The 21,675-nt window shown below is 36.0% G+C and overlaps 1 protein-coding gene across 1 annotated transcript; it reads right to left on the bottom strand.

The window, feature by feature from the left end:
• Positions 1-10,637: 10,637 nt before the first annotated feature.
• LOC131422189 (hyaluronidase-4-like) lies at positions 10,638-19,836 on the bottom strand. Its single transcript, XM_058569193.1, has 3 exons — positions 18,891-19,836; positions 15,090-15,179; positions 10,638-11,084 (listed from the first exon to the last, which is right to left on the bottom strand). Exons 1-3 carry the CDS (start codon positions 19,809-19,811, stop codon positions 10,638-10,640), a joined length of 1,458 nt encoding a protein of 485 aa, XP_058425176.1. The 5' UTR covers positions 19,812-19,836.
• Positions 19,837-21,675: the final 1,839 nt, after the last annotated feature.

Below are 21,675 nucleotides of genomic sequence, written 5' to 3'. Positions count from 1 at the left end.
TGTTCCTTCTGTCAACCTGTTTTTAACTAAGCTCCTTAAAATAACATTAAGGTTATTTAAATCCTCAGTTTTCTAATTAAATTCTTAAACTGTAAAGCAATCTAGTGATCTTTGAAGTGTTATTAAGTCCTTTCAACATCCATAGTCAAAATTATAACTTAAAACCCCCCTTTCCCCAAAATATGACCCAAGACATTGACCAGAAGAGCTGGGATACCAGGCAGGGTAAGCAGACAGAAATGAGGAACCTGGGGAGCTGAAGCTGAATCTTAGACCTGAGGACTAGAATGATATTTAAATAGGAGAGTTTGATTCGGGTTCTCTAGATCCTAGATCTGAATGTCAGCGTACAAGACTGGAGTGGAAGGGCAGGCACTTGAGAGGCCAAAGACTGTGGTCAAATCACATTGTTTTATTTCAGGTAAACATGTCTTAATTTCAAGTTCTGACTTAGTCCTGGCAGCAATGGCTTGGAAACTAGGGTTGACCTGGCTTTGCAAATGTCACCCATCTCTCTGTACATGCATACACGTCTTAGCAAGGTACAAAAGTTAAGCAAGGTGAAAAGTGCAGGCGTGGACTCCAAACTATTTGCAGTGGAGAAAGAGTAAAGAACTACAGTACATTCCTGGTGGAAAGAGAAGATTAGAAATTTCTATCTGAATTACAATTGCACGAAAACTTTCACCTAGAAATTCTGCTTCTGTTTCTCATTGCTGCATTGTCTATAATTACCAAGGTTGCAAACAAATGTCCATCATTAAGGGAGTGGTTAAATAAATCATGGCTTTCCAGACAATGGAACACTATGTAGCTGTAACAGAATGAGATTGTCTGTCTATGTATTGATATGAATATTCACCAGATATCATAATTCTTTAAAATTTGTATTTGTTTTATACATGTATCTGTGTATATACTTAAATTTTTTAAAAAGCAAGATGTATATAAAATGCTGCCACTATTTTTCTGAGAAAGGGATACACACACACACACACACACACACGTAGTAATTTTTGTACTGAAGAATTTCTCTGGAGGTGAACTCAAGAATTGATAACATTGCTTGGCTCCAGGAAGGAGAACTGGGTGACTGAGGGAGAGAAGTGGGTAGGAGTTGGGTGAGATTCTTTGGGAGGCTGGTTCTGCTGAGATTTTTGTACTCTGTTGATGTAGCAGTTATTCAAAATCATTACTTTAATTAAAAAACTAATAAAATTCTTTGGAAACACAAAAGAAGATGCAAATTGATTCTGACTATAGGGAATCAGGCGTGGCTTCCTAAAAAAGGTTAACATCTTGAGTTGGATTTTATTACAAAGACCATTTTTTATAATGTTATTTGAGGAAATGGTATGCTTTTCTGCAAACTGGCAAGAAAAAGCTCTTTTCAGGAAATAAGAAGGATTTTTTTTTTTTTTTTGTAGTCGAAGTAAACAGCATCAGCCAGAGCTTTAACTGGCTCTATTCTGACATGTGGGTATTAAGAACTAATTGTAGGTTAGTTGATTATCTATGGTAAAGGAAAACTAACAGTGGTTAGTGGTTTAGTAGATATTCAGTAGGAACACAGAAGATAGGCTTAAGGAAATTGCTTAGTATTATTATGCACCACACAATGCAGTGCACGATACCAGTACATTGTTTATTACAAGTGGAAAAATATGCTGTAGAGTAATAGGCCTTCTCCAGTTGTAAACAATGCAAAACTTGAGTTACCACAATAAAAGTATTTGGAGGAACTGAACATGAAAAAGATGCTTTGGTTGTTCTTTCTTATTTCCTTGACTATATATCAGTTTTGGTGATTCATCCAACCTAATTTTTTTTTAATTAATTTTTTTTAATTTTTTAATTTTAATTAAATTTAAAAAAATTTTTAATTCCTAATAACTCAGGAAACTAGATTTTGCCTATTCAACTTGAGATCAGTTTTCTTGGATTGTCTTAAGCACTTTAATTCCATTGTATTTTATCCATTACATCTTTTTAATGAAGATTAACCTCTGACCTTTTTTTCTAATTCTTCAGTGTTTATGGCATTATTTTTATTTCTTTTTATTCTTCCTCACACGTTCCTCTTATAAATCCTTTCTCAAATCTTATCACTTTCTTTGAATTCTGTCCAACTACCTTGGTGTGTTTACAGCACAAAATAAGGAAATCTCAGTGTAATATAACAAAAGCCAGCATGGAACAGAGGTTAAAATTTTATACTCCAAGACTAGTCACTATTATCATCACACCAGAAAAAGTTTCATTGTCTCACATATTCAATTTTAATTTTTTTTGTTTTAAATTGCCTTTCCAGCAATACTGTCTTTTTGGGGGATGACATGGGTATGATGACAAATAATCATAGTTTTTTATATATCCAAACATAGTACTGATGTCTATTCTCTGCCTAAGAGCTGAAGTCTCAGCTTTTGAAAATTATACTTATGAACTGGAATTTAAATTCTGATTTTTAAATTTATGAATATGAGATGGAATCTTGCCCATCACACTTTCCTCTATGCCTCTCTGCTATTCTGTAGCCCTCTGGCTGACATTTTCACACAGGACAGCGTTTCTAACCAAGGTGACAATTCCTCCGAATTGGATTGCTCTCTGGACATTTCACCACGATGGTCTGAGCTCCTGGTACTCAACTGATTCATGCTGGAGTTTGCAATGCCCTTTGACGTTGCGGTTAATGTTTCCTACCTGAAATAACCCTGTCAACCTTCAGTAAACTTGAATATAAGCATCAAACCCACCAAAATTAAGCAATCTGATAATATCGTGGCACATGAAGAAAGTAAGAATTGGTGACGTTACGTTTGCATGTATTTTTCTTCACTTTTTAGGTTTGGATCCCGTAGGGTTAGCTACATAGATATCTCATATCTCCTTCCAAGGCAGTAGGCTTCCACTTCAGGTACACCTGCTGCATGAATGATGAAGCTGTTGATGTTACCAATGACTGTGCCAGTTAGACTAATGTCCACCAGGTTTTAATAACAAATAGTATGTATTATGCAACCAAGTGGATTATGCTTTGTTTCTAAAAAATAACAATAAACTATTGAAACACAAAATATAGTAGCAAAATAATCAATAATTTGCATGCATTTTAAAAAGATCATTAGAGAACTCGTTCTCTACTTTAGTTGCCCATTCACATTATATGAGAACTGTGTGGCACCTGGGTATTTGTAAAGAATGGTGAGTTTCTGCATTCATTATAATTCCATATACTAACCATAAATGCGGCACAAATACTTTTTCATACAATGACTGTTTAATTCCTTAAAAAGAAGTTTATTTGTTCAAGACCATTAATTGCATGCAATCTAATTATACAAACCACATAACCTGACAATATTTTGAAATAGATTTTTATTTCCAAATGCAACCTTGAGAGGGTGTCCTAATACAATAAGGAAATTCAGATATATTCCAATCACAGGTTCTGGGTTGGACTAAGGATGCAATAAGGTTGTTCTGGAATGCCTATGACAAAGGCAGAGCAATTCCAGCCAGCATAATAGCAAATTCTTCAACTACCCAATATAATTTGTCTAAGAAATTGTGCTCCTTGAAGAGTGGGATTTGTTTTTTTCAAATATACTTAATAAGAGGGAACATGGGATTCATTCATTTGGATTTATTGTGAACATTGGACCTAAGCTTAGTCATTATTCTGTGAAAAAGACAGCTGGAGATTGTTCCTGTCAGAAATTCACAGCATCTGCCATTCCAATATATGTAGAAAAATTCAAGGAATGTGCTAAACTAAGGAGAATAAGGTTTTAATAAACAAGTAATTATAGATGATGATGTAAGTATAAATATAACTTTAAATACTGAATTTGCTAAAGCTTTTCCCAAGAAAGAATCAAGTTCACATAGAGGTTTATTGCTAAGAAAATATGGTATATATTATGATTCTCAAAAAAATCATAAAGAATATGAACCCTGAATCTCTGCTCATGAAGTTTTTATAACTTGTTATTTTTCAAAATTCTCTTTCCTTTATCCGTTTAACAGCTTTTCAACTCTTTGCTCGTAATTTACTTAAACATTAAGAAACTATGAATACTTCAACAAGAGATCTTCCTTCCACCATCAAACTGAATTCTAATCTACACACAGGTTGAAATAAATCACGTGAGTAAACTTTCTCAGATATTACTACAATATCAGTATATATCATAAGATAAATGCAGTAGTCCCCTCTTATCCATAGTTTTGCTTTCTGCAGTTTCAGTTACCCCCCCATCAACCGTGGTCGGGAAGCAGACGATCCTCCTTCTGACATATAATCAGAAGATCAAGAGTAGCCTGATGCTGTCACAATGCCTACGTCATTCACCTCGCTTCATCTCGTCACATAAGCATATTTGTCATCTCACATCATCACAAAAAGAAGAGTGAGTACGGCACAATAAGATATTTTGAGAGAGAGACCACATTCACAGGACTTTTATTACAGCATATTGTTATAATTGTTCTATTTTATTATTAGTTATTATTGTTGATTTCTTACTGTGCCTAATTTACAAATTAAACGATCATAGGTATGTATGTATAGGGAAAAACATAGTATATATAGGGTCCAGTACCATTGTGGTTTCAGGCATCCATTGGGGATCTTGGAACGTATCCCCCAAGGATAAGGAAGGACTACTGTATCTCAATTAACAACGATTCCAAATGAAAGTTAGTTACTCAGGAGTTGGCAATGAAGGAATGAGAGATATCAGGTTTATTGCCTAAATTATCTTATTCAACTCATAGTTTTTCAGTTCTTTCACTTTACCTTTGATATATGCAGCCACAGGAGTAGACAGTTGTTTTCTCCATTATTAGGAAATTGCTTTTTTTTTTAATTGAGCTAACGTTGGTTTATAACATTATATAAATTTCAGGTGTGCATTATCATATTTCAATTTCTGTGTAGACCACATCATGCTCGCCGCCCAAAGTCCAATCACCAGCCGTCACTGTACACATGTGCCCTTTTACCCCTTTTGGAAATTACTTGACTTTAAGATTTTCTCTCTTCAATGGATTAAATTATTTAAGATTTATCTTTCTCATATTGTTTTGGTACTTGTTCTTTCTTTTCTGGAAAATCTAAATCTATCTATATCATTGATATGTATATATCTTCTTCCCAATTACTAAGAGATTTTCTTATTTGAAGTGCCCGTTGATTATCATCTCTAAATATTTAGTCCCTTTATTAGTGTTTGGAAAGAAAAATTAAAACTTATTTTTATGACCAAAAAATATTCATTTTCTGTTTTCTAAAATCTGTAATACTTGTTCCAAATAACAGTCCTCTAATACTGCCCATCATGGTAAGTATAACTATGGAACAGGTCTTTAAAAACATACTTCATTAAAGATTATGCAAAAATAAAATCTGTATCAAATAAGGAAATGCACTTATACTCTAAAGAACACCATTTATATCTATAAAGTTAGCTTGAGGAACTCTTCACAGCTATCAATTATAAAAAATGTTAAAGTCATGGCTCTGTCATAAAGCTATATGTTCCTATGGCTTATTAACAGTTAGTTTACTAACCTGCTTGGGTGAATACCTTTTGCTGCTATTGTAAGTTAAGATTAGGTTATGATAACATACTGCAACATACTCCAGAAAGCAGCTTTTCAGAGAAACTGTACATGTAGAGGAGAAATGAATCAAGCTTTGAATAGTCATTCAAGCGAGAATCATTTTCAAATATAAACTTATAATAAATTTAAAAATAACTGGAATTTAACTATCAGTGACAAATGTATTTTTCATGGTGCTAGGTTCACAAAAGCAAGCTCACATTTTGAAAGGTACTATATTTGAAAAGTAGTTAAAGTAAGTTAGGCCTGAAAAGAAATAGGGGTATTCCAAGAAATGAAACAAAATTAGTTTTTTTCTAACTACTCTAAGAAAGCATATTTCTAAAAACAGTTCTTAAATTTTTTCAAACAAAACAAAAAGGATATTTTACCTTTGCTTTTGTTTGCTGCTGGTCCTTTAGTCACCTGATGCAAAGCAGAGGTTGAGTGGCGAAGGTTGCCTTGTGGCGGTTCGGAGAAACATGTTATTACAGAGGTGACTCAGTCCTCCAAGTTAAACTGGAGGCTTGCATTAAATCTCTTTATAACCAAAGTCAGACTCTCTTAAAAGCATATTGGTATAAGTGACCATTGCTTTCTGAAAATACCCAATTTAAATTCACTGACTTAAGAAGAAAGAAAGAAAACTTTGATTGAGACTTTAGTTGGAAGACAGAGAGATAAAGAAAACTGTATATTTAAAAGATTTCCAGATTAAAGAGAAAAAAGGGGTCAAGTGCCTTGTGTACTACAATATATATTACTTTAAAAATGGATCCTAATGTGCTATCTTGAACAATAATGGAATCATTAACTGTTAGTGGGGCATTAGCTATCAACCTGAGTAAATACAACATTAATTTACTAGAACTAACGTTCAAGACCATGAACTGAGCACATGTATTTACTGCTTCATATTCAGTATATGTCCTCAGAAAAAATACAATATAAAGCTGAAAACAAGAAGGGGTGACATGACTCAAAGAGGGAAAACAGATGAAACTGAATCAGAAATTTAAATTAAAAAAAAAAACAAAACAGTAGAAAATTATTCCAGAGGTATGAGCTGCCCCTTCCCTTGGAGAGAGAAACCCTTAGTGCAGACAATGGATCTAAAAAACCCAAGTGCATGGAGGACTAATTATCAGAGCAATCAATTAAATATTGTTTCCAGTATAGCAGAACTAGTCAGACCATTCAACTTCCCAGAGTATGTGGAATGACAAGTAGCAGAGACATTTGACCCTAGGACATTTAAATATAAAGATCTTCTTAGGTAGCGTTCAGTTTTCGGCTGTTGGACCAAATACAAACACGAAGCTGAACTGGATAGAGCTGGGTGTCCCCAGCAGACATGCAGGGGATAAAAAAGGAAAAGGTGCTCAACCCAGGAGGGAATTTCACCCCTCTTCCATGATAATTTTCTCCTTACTTTGATAATTGTGAGGGTTCCTACCAACCTGCCTGTTTTCTGCTCACACGCTCCAGAAGGAATCTTGCTTGTGAGCATTACTCAGCCCCTTTCACAGTCTACAGTCCATCCTCCCATTGAACGTAAGAATCCTGTTGAGTAAATGTAGCCAAACAGATGCAGGGGGGGATATTCCTATGACAGTTTTTTCAATCACTCTGGTCCTTCATAAATATAAATGGGTGACCAAGGTTCACCAAACATTAGATACAGACCAACAGTATGAAAGAGAAGAAATTAATAAAGGGGCGCCGGCCCCGTGGCTTAGCGGTTGGGTGCGTGCGCTCCATTGCTGGTGGCCCGGGTTCAGATCCCGGGCGCACACCGACGCACTGCTTCTCCGGTCATGCTGAGGCCGCGTCCCACATACAGCGACTGGAAGAACGTGCAGCTATGACATACAACTACCTACTGTGGCTTTGGGGGAAAAAAATAAATAAACAAAGGGAACAACTGATCCCAGAGAAAATGGAACAGAATAAAACATATAACAAGAACAGCAATAAAAAAAATCTAATTGATATTCTCAGAGAGATTTAAAAAGCTATTGAATACACAAACCAAAATAAGGCTACTGTGAAAAAGGAGCAATCACATTACACACACAAAAAAGAATTCTTTGTAATTAAAAATGAGTGTCAAAATATGATGGACTAAATTAGTATTCTAGAAAAAAATGTGGGCAAATCTGTAATACAAAGCAAAAAAAGATAAAGACAGAATATGTGAAAGGAAGGCAACACCAAGTGTAGATCTAGAAGAACTAAGATCCATCTAACAGTAATTTCATATGTGCACAGAGAGAATGGAGGAAAGGAAATCATTTGAAAAATAATGAAAGAATATTATTCTAAGCTGAAGATGAGAGTCTAAATTAGAAGAGAAAGCTAGAAGGCTTTGTAAAGAACATCTCCAATACAAAAATAAACATAATGAGATGAGTTTACTCTTCACCACAAAGTATGATTATGACATACTGTTTCTGCGATGAAGATATACATTCCTTTTGATTTAAAAGTGAGTTGTGTGGAACAATTAAGAGACTGAAAAAACCAAGCATCTGATCAAAAAGTTTATTGTGATTTTTGAACAATTAATAGGAGGTGAGAAACAACGCTGCCCTAGGTAACAGACAGAGTGTAATTGTTCAGGTAATTTGTGAGAGAGATGGGTGCTCTGGGTTTCAAACAAGTACTACCTACCATCTTAGAAGGTGTGTTTCATTTACTAAAGTGACTTGTATTTATAAGCTGTTTTGCTTACAGATATATCCTTTATTAATGTCTCTTGGAGAATTATCAAAAGCATAGGAATAGAGTTTAAATTTTGATCTTTTATTTAAGAAAAGTAAAGATGTGTGTATTTGTCTTTGGGTTAGACATAATTGATAACTTCTCATTTTTATGAGATAATCGACTAGGTATTATAGAATGGAAACCCAAAATTATGCAGGTCAAAATAATTTATAATAAAAGTTCAATGTTTTCCATAATCTGTTTTTAACTTGAGCAAATTTTTTTTTTCACAAAAACTTTTGAAGAATGTTATTAGAAATGTAGCAGTTCCTTTGGTTTTAGTTTCTTCTTTTTGTTTCCTATTAAATTTAAGTGAAATAAAATTTAACATTATTTTTTATTTAGAAAAAGTTAAATGAGTATTTATGGGTAATAAGATTGAGTGTTTCCTATTTTCTTCATGTGTTTTCTATATGTTTTCCCTTTTTCTTTCACCTACCTCAACCTTTCTTCTTATGCCCTGATTATTTTGGAAGCACTGTAAGTTTAAATAGTAGAGAGCTGTAATGTGTATCCTATCCTTGACGTATTCACTGATTACTGGGTAAAATTAGCTATACCACTCATTCTTTCCTTGTCTCATTTTTCTTCATCTTCAAAATGGTGATAATATTTATTAACATGTCAAAACCCTGATATAAGCTTGTTGAGAAACTTACCATCACTGTAAAGATAAAAGGAGCCATTCCTTTTCACTTATTATGGCTTAGCACCAACTTGAATAGTTGTTAAAACAGTTCTTGCTTGGGCACAAGAATCTAATTACTGTACTTGCAGCCTTAGTGCAGCAGGATACCAACAAAATAGGGGAACTTAGCAAATAGCCCTCGATTTAGCTTACTATATTTTCCTGCCTCTTTAACTTTTACTTCTGAAAATGAATGAAGGAATGATGAATGAATGGACAAACAAATGAATTAAGTCTGAATCTGACTGTGATCTATCAATCAAAGCTCTATATGTATGCCATATAGAACAAAGTTCATATGAAAGTGCCGTATTTGGAAGGTGTTAGACAGGAAAATCTCTTCCCTAAACTAAGGAGAGAAATAGCACTTGGAGTAATACAATTTCTTTTGAGTCTTTGTGAAAGAAGATGATCTGGATTATAACTAGGTCAGGTCAAGAGACCACATGAATTTTTCAAATGACTTGCCATGCATTGAGAACTGAAAGGAAATGAATTTCTTAGATATGGTATACTTTAATAAACCAAGTATCAAATCAAAGAATTTCCCATATAAATTCCATCTTATGGGAATCCAGCAGGACTTACCTTCTGATATTGAGGATTGCCAAATGAATTTCCAAGAGCCCTAGATACTTTAGATAAAATTGAACCCTTCAGCATTCAGTATGGATCGCTCTCACGCTATAACTTGGTATCCTGGGTCACCTGTATTATTTAGGAATTCCTAATCCCTGAAGTGTGAACAGCTGTAACATAATGGTTGCCTTCTTTAGCTCCTATGTTATTGTGTGTTCCACGTCCCATATGACCTTATTACAAATTTTTAACTTGCTCTAAACGATTGAAGTCTCAAGAACATTGTCGCAATATCTAATCATAGTAGATGCTCTGGTTATTATCCAATTTAAGTGTATATTTATTTTTTAAAAAGTAGATATAGCTTATTTGACCTGCGTTCCTCCAGAAATTTCTCTTCAATTATTAAAAAAAAAAAAATTCCCTTCACTCAGACTCTTAGTTTGAATAAAGTTAATTAATGACCTACCTCCCCACTCCCCTTACTCTTCCTCCTACATAGGCCACACTAACCTTCTTGATGTCCTGAAACATTCCAAACCTGCTCCCGCTTAAAGGCTTTTACCTTTGCTCTTTCCTATTCCCTCTGCCGAGAATGGTCTTCTCAGATACATCTGTGACCTGCTCCTCCTGCCATCAGGTCATCTCGTTAGAGAGGCCTTATTTCACTACCCAACATTCAATTTCCAGTGCTCTCCCATGCTCCCTAATCCCTTAACTCCACTTTATTATTCTCCACAGCACTTATCACCATTTGATGTATACGTATTTGTTTATTTATTATTGTTCATTTTCCCACAAGAATTTAAGCTCTCTGAGGGCAGGGACTTTGGTGTGTTCAATTCCATATCCCTAGTGCCCAGCATGAAGTGAGCACCCAATAAATAATCACTCTATCAAGGAATGGAGTCAGTGATTACTTTTTTTTTCTTTAAAGCCAATATTTTAGAAGTAGGTTGAAGTTAAAGAAGAAAAAATCAACATTTTCTTCTCTTCAGTATTTCAAGAAAAAATTGACATTGTAGTAGGGGGTAAAAAAATTCAACAGAATCTCAGATAAGGTCATGCTGAGAAAAACTGATAAATTAAAGTTTGCCACAGGAGCCTTATTCTTCTCTCTCAGGAGATCTGAAGGGTGTTGTTGGCAAGACTCTCCATGCCAGCCGTGATAGCAGTGACACACAAATGCATTCTGCATGTCCTTTATTGTCTTCAGCTTGTTGGTTGGAGAAGTGATGTATTTGAAGCTCTTATTTAGGACGTATTTCTTACTGCTGCTTTCAGGCATATGCAGATAGGAGGGGGATTCAGGTGTTTTTCGAACACATCTTCCATTATTGTTACATAGACTTTGACTGCAGAGTTTGGCTGCAGATGTAACATTAACAGCGTAATGGCCCAATGGCCCTTGAATAAATTTTCGCACAGACAAGCAGGCCTCCTGTAGAAAACAAGAGGTCTATTTAGATCACTCTCAAAATGTGATTCCATTATCCAGATGGTGTTAATGGCTGAAGTTTTGTATTTGGTAAGGCTGAGGAGAAAGATCCATGTCTTTGATTAGGAATATTATGAACTACGCATTTCATATCATTCCAAATGTGGAAGATGATTCCACATTTTCCCACTAGAGACTACTCCTTAATACAAAGAGATATTTCTAGTAACACTTTAATAAAATAATAATTCATATGGGATGGGTTTTTTTTTATTTAATTTTAATTGTGAAACATTTTCAACGTTGATACTTACAATATGTTAACATCAGGTCAGATTTTTCTAAGACTGCGAAGTTACCTCGTCTTCTCCCTACCTATGCAGAGATAATGGTTCTCCTGAAGTTGGGAGGTAGTCTTTGCATCTATGCTTTTATAACTTTACTACATACATATGTCATTATGAGCAATATATAGTGTTGTTTTGTGTTTTTAAACTTTTATATTCATTTATATCATTTGGAATATTTTATTTTCTGCAACTTGCTTTTTAAGCTTAACATTTTCTAGAGTTTTTTTTTCATGTTGATACTTGTATCTCTGCTTTTTTCATTTTAGCTCTGGATCAGTATTTCATAGTATAAATATACCATACTTCATTTATCCATCAGTCATGTTGTAGGAGGTATAGTATAAAAGATCATTATTGACAGCCAAATGCACAAGTCACTTGTACTAGCATATAGTGGTCCTCCGTTATCCGAGGGGGATACATTCCAAGACCCCCAGTGGATGCCTGAAACTGGATAGTACCGATCCCTATATACACTACCTTTTTTCCTGTACATACATACCTATGATAAAGTTTAATCTATAAATTAGGCACAGTAACAACAACTGATCAACAACAATAACTAATAATAAAATAGAACAATTATAACAATATACTGTAATAAAAGTTATATGAATGCAGTCTCTCTCTCAAAATATCTTGTTGTACTGTACTCATCCTTCTTTTTCTTGTGATGATCTGAGATGATACATACAATGCCTACGTGACGAAATGAAACGAGGTAAATGACATAGGCATTGTGACATAGTGTCCTGGGCAAGACAGAGCAGGATGGCTCAAGATTTCATCATGTTGCTCAGAATGGCTTGCAATTTAAAGCTTATGAATTGTTTATCTCTGGAATTTTCCATTTACTATTTTCAGACCACAGTTGACCTCGGGTAACTGAAATCGCGGAAAGTGAAACCATGGATAAGCAGGGACTACTGTATCAAGTCCAACGATAGTAAGTAAGGTTGTCTCCCCACAGGTCTGCCTTTAGGTGTCATTGATGCGTCCAAACTTTGGGCTTTAACACTAGGACACATTTCCACCTATTGATGATCACACTGCTGCTAGGATGGGCTAGCCTAAGTGAAATGATGTCATCAGCTAACCCAGAAGAATCTGGCTAGAATCTTGATAAATGCCTGCCTTGATCCATATAGGAAGGACCATGGGAAAATCCTAGTAGATTCATTAATTACATGAATTGAGTTTTCTATTAGTGCTTCAATTATTTTAATCAATATTAACACTAATACTTAATTAAATTCGAATTAATTTAAAACAGTAAGATGTTTTCTCAGTAAAAAGAGGCCGTTTTTTTAGTGAATCCATCTAGTAAGGATTTAGGGGGTTCAAATGGAAAATCAAAGACAGAATAAAGCTCCTGATGACAGGCAGTTGAACTAGGTATCACTCTGGGAAATAAGTCCTGAAAATCCTGTGTGTAATATTTTTGTTCCAGGCACATTCAGTCTAGGCCGGCCTCTTTCTATATTTAGGAACAAATGCTATTTTTAGTCAGGACGAGACTCCTTGTCTGAGGCATCTGAGAGGTTTCCAGGACAGACGAAATAAAAGAAAAACAAGCAAACTATTGAACAGAAAAAGAAAGAAAGAGGGGGGCCAGCTGGCAGCATAGCGGTTAAGTGCGCATGCTCAGCTTCGGTGGCCGTGGGCCGGGGTTTGCGGGTTCGGAGCCCGGGCACGCACCGAGGCACCGCTTTGTCAAGCCGTGCTGTGGAAGATGATCACAGATGTTGGCCCAGGGCCAGTCTTCCTCCAGAAAAAAAAAGAGGAGGACTGGCAACGGATGTTAGCTCAGGGCTAATCTTCCTCACAAAAACAAAAAAGAAAGAAAAAGATTGAGGGGAGACTGTTATAAAAGACAGCATAGAACACAGGTAAACACAATCAAGTTCAACTTGGGCATCCCCTGTTCTGTCCCAGCCCTCTTCCTTGAAATACCTTCTTCACTTAGCTCCCAGGATATCACACTCCTGGTTTTTTCCTACCTCACTGGAGGCTCCTTCTTAGTCTCCTTTATAGCTCCTGCTCATCTTCCCTGCCTCTTAACACTGGAGTGGCCTGGGCTTAATTCTCGGACCTCTTCTCTTCTCTAGCTGTACTCTCTCTGGATAAACTCATCCCATCTCATTGCTTTAAATAGAACTCCCAAGTGTGTACTTCCCAGACTCCATCCCTGAACTGATTGTATACCTACTGGACCTCTCCACTTGGATGTCTCACAAGCATTTCAAACTTAGCACACTCCAATCTGATCTCCTAATCCTCCTTTCAGCCTGCAACTCTGGCAGCCTTCCCCATCTCAGCATATGCCAACCCCCTCTTTCCAATGCCTCAGGGGCAAAACCTTGCAGGTACAAATTTTGTGGGGGATGAAGGTGTGTCTAACCAAATCTCAGCAGCCCCTGGTGCGAGAAAGAGCCAGCCCCTATGTGGCAGCCATGCAAGAAGACCTTCAAGAGACAAAAATAATTATAAATGCCACCAAATAAATAAAAATTACATTGCCCACTTTGCTTCCTCCCCAAACCAGTCTCCCACACCCATCCTTGAAGTAAATGAACAAAGTAATTGACCGTACTCCTCTTTCCCATACCTTAGAGCCAAGTTTGGGGTATAGGGAAGAGGGGAGAGAAATTTTAACCTGGATAATAATAACCAACACTTACATGGCACTTACCATATGCCAGATACAACATTTTTAAGTGCTTTACATCTATTAACAATGTAATTCTCATAACAGCCCTATGAGATAGATACTATTATTCTCCCCGCTTTACAGATAAAGAAATTGTAGAGTGAATGACTTGCTCAAGGTCACATGTCTAGTAGGTGACAAAAAGCGAGCATTGGAACCCAAGCAGTCCAAGTCCAGGCCTCCTGCTCTTAACAACTCCATGATACTGATTTGTGTTATGCCCAATGAGAGAGATACGGCTGTTCTTATGTTTCATGAGACTAGATGTTTTAATACTCAAATGGGACTATCTGTTAATACCTGAAAGTGAGGAACAACCGTGATCTCAGAATTTTCACTTAGGCAGTGAGATAGGCAACCAATAGAGCATGTTCCAAGTCAGCTGTGGAAAAATAATAGTGATCTTGTGTGTGCACTACTGTGAAAAGTAGATTGGTAATAAACCTTTATATACGTATGTTTTTCCTCCCACAAACATTTCTATCATAGGTAATCAGAAAATAAAGAACCGTTTTTGGAGACGCCATCCTCCTTGGAGTGGATGAAATAATATTTATTTTTTAAATGTAGTATTCTTTTTCTTTTGTCACATATATATTATATCATTTAATTTACCACAATTCCTGTAGAGTAGGTTTTATTTCAGTACTTTTATTGAGATGGAGAAATTGAGACTCAGAGAGGTTAATTAACTTGCCCAGCATTACACCTCCAGAATGTAAACACTGAATTCTCGCTCAGGGTGGTCTGATTGGAAAGCTGGTGCTCTTTCCACGCCTCTACTAATCATAGTAGGTGCTCAAACAATGTTAGTCCCTGTACTCTTTGAACTTCATTAAAGTCAAGTGAGCAGATAATCAGCAACCATTTGCCTCTGACACGCAACAGTAAAATAAAAAAAAATATCTAGGATATAGTCAAGATGCTGACAGAGAAATCACAGCTTACCTTTGAATCAGCATATTCATATCCTCCCCACAATATTATTCCTGCTGCCCCCAATGCAGCGCTCTCACCGATTGTATATACTAAGTCCTCCTAGAAAAGAGAAGTACTTCAAGGAGTTTCTGCCAAGCCAAATTTAGTCATTGACAATTCAATCATAAGACTCAACCCATCAACTGTGGTAAAGAACACATTGATAATATTATCTTTGATACTAAAACAAAGGACTATAGAGCAGAATTGGAAAAGGCAATTCTGCCTTGGATACTTACACTTATTTGATAAATATGTATGATGTTCCAGGCAATAATCTAGACACTGAGAACATAGAAATGAAATAGATTCCAGTTCCTGTCTTTGAGAAAGTGCTTTAGTGTGATGGTTGAGACAGACATATAAACAAGTAATTATAGTATAATAAATTAAGCTCTATATTAGCACCCACAAGACATATACGGATTGGAGCAAGTGCTTAATGCTTCCTGGAAGAGTCTGGGAAGGCTTCCTTGAAGAGCTGAAATTTCAGATTGATCTTTGGAAATGAGTATAAATTCACAATACAGACTAGAGAGAAAAGAGTTTTATGTCCAGTAGGGAGAATAAGAGCACAGGCTCATGTGTAGGAAAAAGCACAACCCATCCAGAGAACTGCCAGTAACTCTTGTGGTAAAGCACAGGAGATTTAGGGAAAAACGAGGCCCCTGAATCCTTGTATATAAACAGGATCCAAATGCAAAGAGTCTTTTATGCTGTTTTAAAGTATTAGGACTTAACTACAAAAAAGTTTCAGTACTATAAAGCCACCAATTTGCAACTTTAATAGATATTTTTGGCTGTCATATAAAAAATGTACTGGAGGGGGATGTCAAGATGGTAGGCAGGGATGCCAATTAGGAGATGATGGAAACTGCTCAGTGAGAAATGATGAGGGCCTCAGCAAAGGCAATGTCAGTCCTTGTAAAGCAGAAGGGACAAATTGAAGAGTCATGTGGAAACTAAGATGGATGAGTCTTAGTTACCTATTGGATAATGGAAAGAGAAGGGAGGCATCCAAGTGACTTTCAAGTTGGGTGACTAAGGAGATTATAATTCACCAAGATGAGAAACTGAGGAGGTTATGTTCCTGATTATAAACCAAGAGCAAAGACGCAGGAAATAGGGAGAGATGAAAGATAGAGGAGATGATTGATGGTGCAATCTGCATTCTTTCCTTCCCTGCAAGGTGTGGAAAATCAGAGATCCTGTGCAAAGGTGGAGTGTTCAAAGACGAGACTGAGAAAATGGCCATGCTACAGCAAAGCTTTCCTGCATCATAGGAAGGCTCCAGTAACGCTAGCACTTGTGTTCTGCAACTTGTCTAAGTAACACACAAGAAAGGAAATCATTTTTCCATTATACTAACTAGTATCTCATTCCTTAAATATAAATCAAGTCTCTTATTTAAATTGAGGCACTTCTGAAAGAAAATATCAAGCAGAGTTGGTTTTAAATGATTTCATTGAAAAGTTGTGTTATTTAGACAATAGGTGAGAAACAGCCATACTGTTTGTTGATATGTGAAACATGGAAGGCAATAGGATAATATTAAAACACTTCAACATAATAATACTCAGGTAATTCTATAGTTTTTGGCGAGGAGGATATGTGGTCTATTGATTTCTAAAGTAGAGTTCGGAGGTGATACTTATAATTGACTTCTAAAGTCTAATATTGCAAATAATGGGAAAGTTATGAACAAGACCTTCATTAAAATGTGGCTCATCTCATTCTCTCATTTTCTATCAAGACAAACTATGTGGATTATCATTATTTTCTACTATTATTATTAACAATATATCATGCCTGGGGGCCGGCCCCGTGGCGCAAGCGGTTAAGTGCGCGCTCTCCGCTTTGGCCGCCCGGGGTTTGCAGGTTTGGATCCGGGCGTGCAGCGATGCACTGCTTATTGAACCATGCTGTGGCGGTGTCCCATATAAAGTGGAGGAAGATGGGCACGGATGTTAGCTCAGGGCCAGCCTTCCTCAGCAAAAAAAAAAGAGGAGGAATGGCATCAGATGTTAGCTCAGGGCTGATCTTCCTCAAAAAATAAAAATAAAAAAAATAATATATCATGTCTGACACATTGTAGGCACTCAATAAACAATTTTTGAATGAATAAATATAATCTAGTCTTTTTTCCAAAAGGATTTGAGAAAGTGACATGATTTGAGACATCTGTTATTTGAGGAATAACTTCTTAAGAAGACTTTAGTAGATGGCTGATGTCTTCAAATATCCAGACAAGTGGTTTTGAAAGAAGGATTTGATTTATTCTATGTTGCACCAGAAGGTAGAATTAGAAACTAGTGGTATGAAGTAATCCAGAGGCAGAGGAGATTCATACTCAAGAACATTCTAGGATTTAATACTGTCTCCAAACGGCAGTTTTCCTTCTGGAATAGGGAGAGCCTTATTAAAAAGTGCTAAAACAGAGGCTAAGTAAGAAAGAATCCATGTTTGGATGAGAAGTGGATTGGATACCTCTGAGATCCTCCAACTTTTTGTCATGATACTTTGATTCTCTTTTTTTTTGTTGAGGAAGATCAGCCCGGAGCTAACATCCATGCCAATCCTCCTCTTTTTGCTGAGGAAGACTGGCCCTGAGCTAACATCTGTGCCAATCTTCCTCCACTTTATGTGGACGCCGCCACAGCATGGCCTAACAAGCGATGCCTCAGTGCGCGCCTGGGATCCGAACCCGGGCCGCCAGCAGCAGAGCGCGCACACTTAACCGCTACGCCACAGGGCCGCCCCCATTCTTGGATTCTTTTCCTTCTAAACTTATTGAATGAACATTCCATTTTGAATAACACTGAGTAATCCTACAATGATAGAAATGTCAAGTTTAATTAACAGTGTTTGGGTCAATAGATTTTATTCTGAAATATTTGAGAAAGAATTGGTACTGCTTTTAAATGCCTTTATCTCAAACGTTAAGTGGTCTAAGAAGGTGAGCTGTGTACTGTCTATCCAACAGCCCTGCTTCTGTGTTGGGTACTGGAATAACAGAATTGTGGGATCACAGATATGGATAAAGATTTAAAGGTTTCTTATCTAGCCACCCATCCAGTGATTGAATCCCTACAATAATATCCTAGCTAAATGACAACCTAGCTAAAGCTTGAACACTTCCAAGTGTCTGCAAACTCATTGCCTTCCAAACAAGCTCATTCCCACATCTCTGTGCTTCCTATATTGAGTTAAGTTTGACAATATCTGTCTGTTTATATAAATCACTTTTAATGCCTTGACATTAACCAGCAGATCACATTGTAGACTCTTAAAGATAAAATCAACAGAATCTATGTTATTTTTCAATTAACTTAATCAATTAATACATAAAAATACAATATAACAAAAAATGTAGTTGGTTAGTAATTTACCCAAGCTCTATTTTGTATGTTTTTGATTTGGAAAATTGCTGCTACTCTTTCATATTAAAAAGCTGATTTTGAAATTTTTCCCTGGTTAAAATTAATCTATCTGTTACATGATTTAACTCAAGCTTAGCAACTGTTCTGCAGGAAACCCCTATAAATGTTAAGCTTGTAAGAATCATCATCTAAAAACTCTAAGTAAACATCTAATTGTCAGTGACACTGTTTCAGAATTGGCTTGACATTTGAAGAAATGTATACCTTTAATAATAGAACACTATTCTATTATTAAAGGAAAATAAGCATCTTAAAACATTTTTTCCTAGACTTTATATAGTCATTCTACTAAATTTCCATTTTATCTGTGAGTGACTGTACTTTTTCTTACCTGTGACAAAGCTTCAATGCTATGCAAATAAAATGGTCTGGAAAAAATAAAAACTGGCAAAACATAGTCAGGTCTAGCCTTTTCAGCAACTCTCATGGCTTCTCTAACTCGATAATGAACAAATTTCAAAGCATTTAAACTTGAATTCAATATCCTATCCAAATATATTGAAGTATAAATTGCGGTGCTTTTTTCCCATAGCCACTGGAGTTGGTCGTTGAGGAAAATTTCATCATTTGGGCATTTACCTGTATAGATCTGTGGATTTATCCTGTAATCATAATTGTAGCAGTCTGGATAGAGATAAAAGCCCCATAAACATTTTGGTCTCATTTCTAAAGCCAGTGTGATAGTAGTGTTCATAAAACTCCTTCCAGCATTTTCAAATTCCTGTTGGGCAACTGTTTTCACTTTCATTTCTGACCAATCAGGATGGTGGTTTCTAGCGAAGGTTAAGGAGTAGTTTTTATATATCATTCTATTGCCCCAATTTCTATCCCATTGGGGTTTCCAGCTTTCCCAGTCAATGACAACAAGACCTTCTGATCTCCACCAAGGGACAACTTTTGCAATGTCATCAGCAGTCTTCCTAAGGTGTCTAGAAAGGCTCATATTCTGTGGTATCCCTCCATTAAAGGATTTTCCATCTTGAGAGAAATAAGGGTAATACCCTAATTCATTTGGATAAATTATGGCAATTGTTGACCCACTCTGAGTCTCTAAAGGATTTGATATAATATTAAATAAGTTAAGATTCAGATCCACGTTGAAGAAATGTTGACACTGCGTTGTTGGGGCAGCCCAGAAAATGTTGAAAGGTCGGTTCTTGATCACTGGAGGCATTGCTGGCTTGAGGGCTGAATGAGTGGACTTGATCAAGAGCAGCAGCATTCCTAACCATGCCACCCACGGGTTACACATGGCTTATAGTTTTCACCATTACAGTAGTCTCCTTAAAAACAAAAAGGGGAAAAAAATTAGACATGATGGAGTCAAATGTCCCTTTAGTTTTATACTACACAACAAATAGCATATCAAGTAAACTCGTGGTGGTGTTTAAGCTGTTCTTTAAGTGGAGACCAAGTTTTTTTAAAGATTTATGAGGTTTATTGATATCTAGGTGTAAATTATAGTTTGATCTGAACGAGGAAGAAAAATAAGGCTTTTTTTAAAAAACTTGAAACGTGAAAAAAAAAATTCAGTGAATAAAACTAAAGTAAAAATTTTCACACAAATCCTGAGCTATGCAAACTCTATCTGCTAGCTGTTCTGTTTTTAATTTCCTATAATTCTGACAACATTGACCTAAACCATCCTGTACTGACAAACATTTAGTTGTAGGGGAACCAGAAAAGAAAGTATAAATGGATTGCTATGTCTCCTTATTGATTACTGGAAAAGTGACTCCAAGAATATGCCCTATTAAAAATTAACAAATATTGGCATTTTAACAAATATTTAATGGAACGAAAAGAAATAACAAGTGGTACTAACAATAAGTAATACCTTGCTTGCCATTTGAAATGCACCGACCTCAAAGATTTTTCTGTTTGCTTGTTTTTAAAAGACAGCAATTACCCTTGGAATTAGCACAGGCTGAAATAGAAAACAGATTGATATGGTATTTACCTGCAGTTGATTATGGATTTGGTGCTATCATCTTCTCTCAGGTACATAAATCAGCCTAAAAACCTGTTAGTTCTTTAAATCCATGATTTTTCCCATGAAGAAATTGGACTATATTTTCAGTAGTTAATTTCCAAATGAAACTTGGCTCTTTAAGTCCCTTTGAAATAGTCAGTTGAACCAAAAACTGCCAGAGAATCTTCCCAGAATACAAAAACAGTCAAATAATTAACACATTCCAGCCAACAAGATCTCATCCTGAAAGCAGTGTGGTTGAAGTTATGCATCAAAATTATTTTATCATATACATATTTTTTAAAATAAAGGAATTTAAAAATAAAATAAAGGATGTAATAAACGCAGTATCTTTCTAAGAGTCATACATTACTTTTTATGTAGTTCTCAAAGTCTTTATTTAATATATTAAATGCAGGAATAGATACCAATCAAAATCACATTTTAACTCTTGCGACATAACACCCCAAGTTTGTAAAGAATCTTGACTAAGTCATAGGCTCTCTGAACATTGAATTTTTAAATCAACAACTGTGAATGATGATTTACTCTTTTAAATAAATTAGATATTATTGAGACAATTGACTTCATGAGGAATTTGTGTTATGGCACCAACCGGAGGAATCACTAATTCAACAGAAATGACTCCACCCCTTCACTCTTCTTCAACCATGAGATCTTAATGTGATGCCCCCCCCCCCCAAAAAATCACAGTAACCCTTCTTCTTATCCTTGTCTGGAATTTAGGGAAAATGTAAGAACACCCACTATCCCTAAATATACTCTTTATGTCCCTCTTCTCATGACGGCATGTATGGTATATATGTATATATATGTCATAATTTAATAAATCATGACACCTTGGAAAAAACTCTTTGTTAAATGTCATATCACATTAAACTTTTTAGACACAAAGTTGCTAAAAATCCAAAATACTGTACTTAGTAAAATCCAGTTACAAGTTTTCTTTTCTAAAGGAATTTTTTTTTTTTTTTGTGAGGACATCAGCCCTGTGCTAACATCTGCCAATCCTCCTCTTTTTTTGCTGAGGAAGACTGGCCCTGGGCTAACATCCGTGTCCATCTTCCTCCACTTTATTTGGGACACCGCCACAGCATGGCTTGACAAGCAGTGCGTCGGTGCG

The sequence above is a fragment of the Diceros bicornis genome, chromosome 3 (assembly GCF_020826845.1).
Source record: "Diceros bicornis minor isolate mBicDic1 chromosome 3, mDicBic1.mat.cur, whole genome shotgun sequence".
Taxonomy (NCBI): Eukaryota; Metazoa; Chordata; class Mammalia; order Perissodactyla; family Rhinocerotidae; genus Diceros; species Diceros bicornis.
This window is presented reverse-complemented; position numbering and strand designations above follow the sequence as displayed.

Coding starts and splice junctions, on each gene's coding strand:
- LOC131422189 (XM_058569193.1), bottom strand. CDS start 19,811: ATGTGTAACCCGTGGGTGGCATGGTTAGGAATGCTGCTGCTCTTGATC. Junction 15,180..18,890: donor GCATTGAAGCTTTGTCACAG/GTAAGAAAAAGT, acceptor TCTCTTTTCTAG/GAGGACTTAGTATATACAAT. Junction 11,085..15,089: donor ATGAATATGCTGATTCAAAG/GTAAGCTGTGAT, acceptor TGTTTTCTACAG/GAGGCCTGCTTGTCTGTGCG.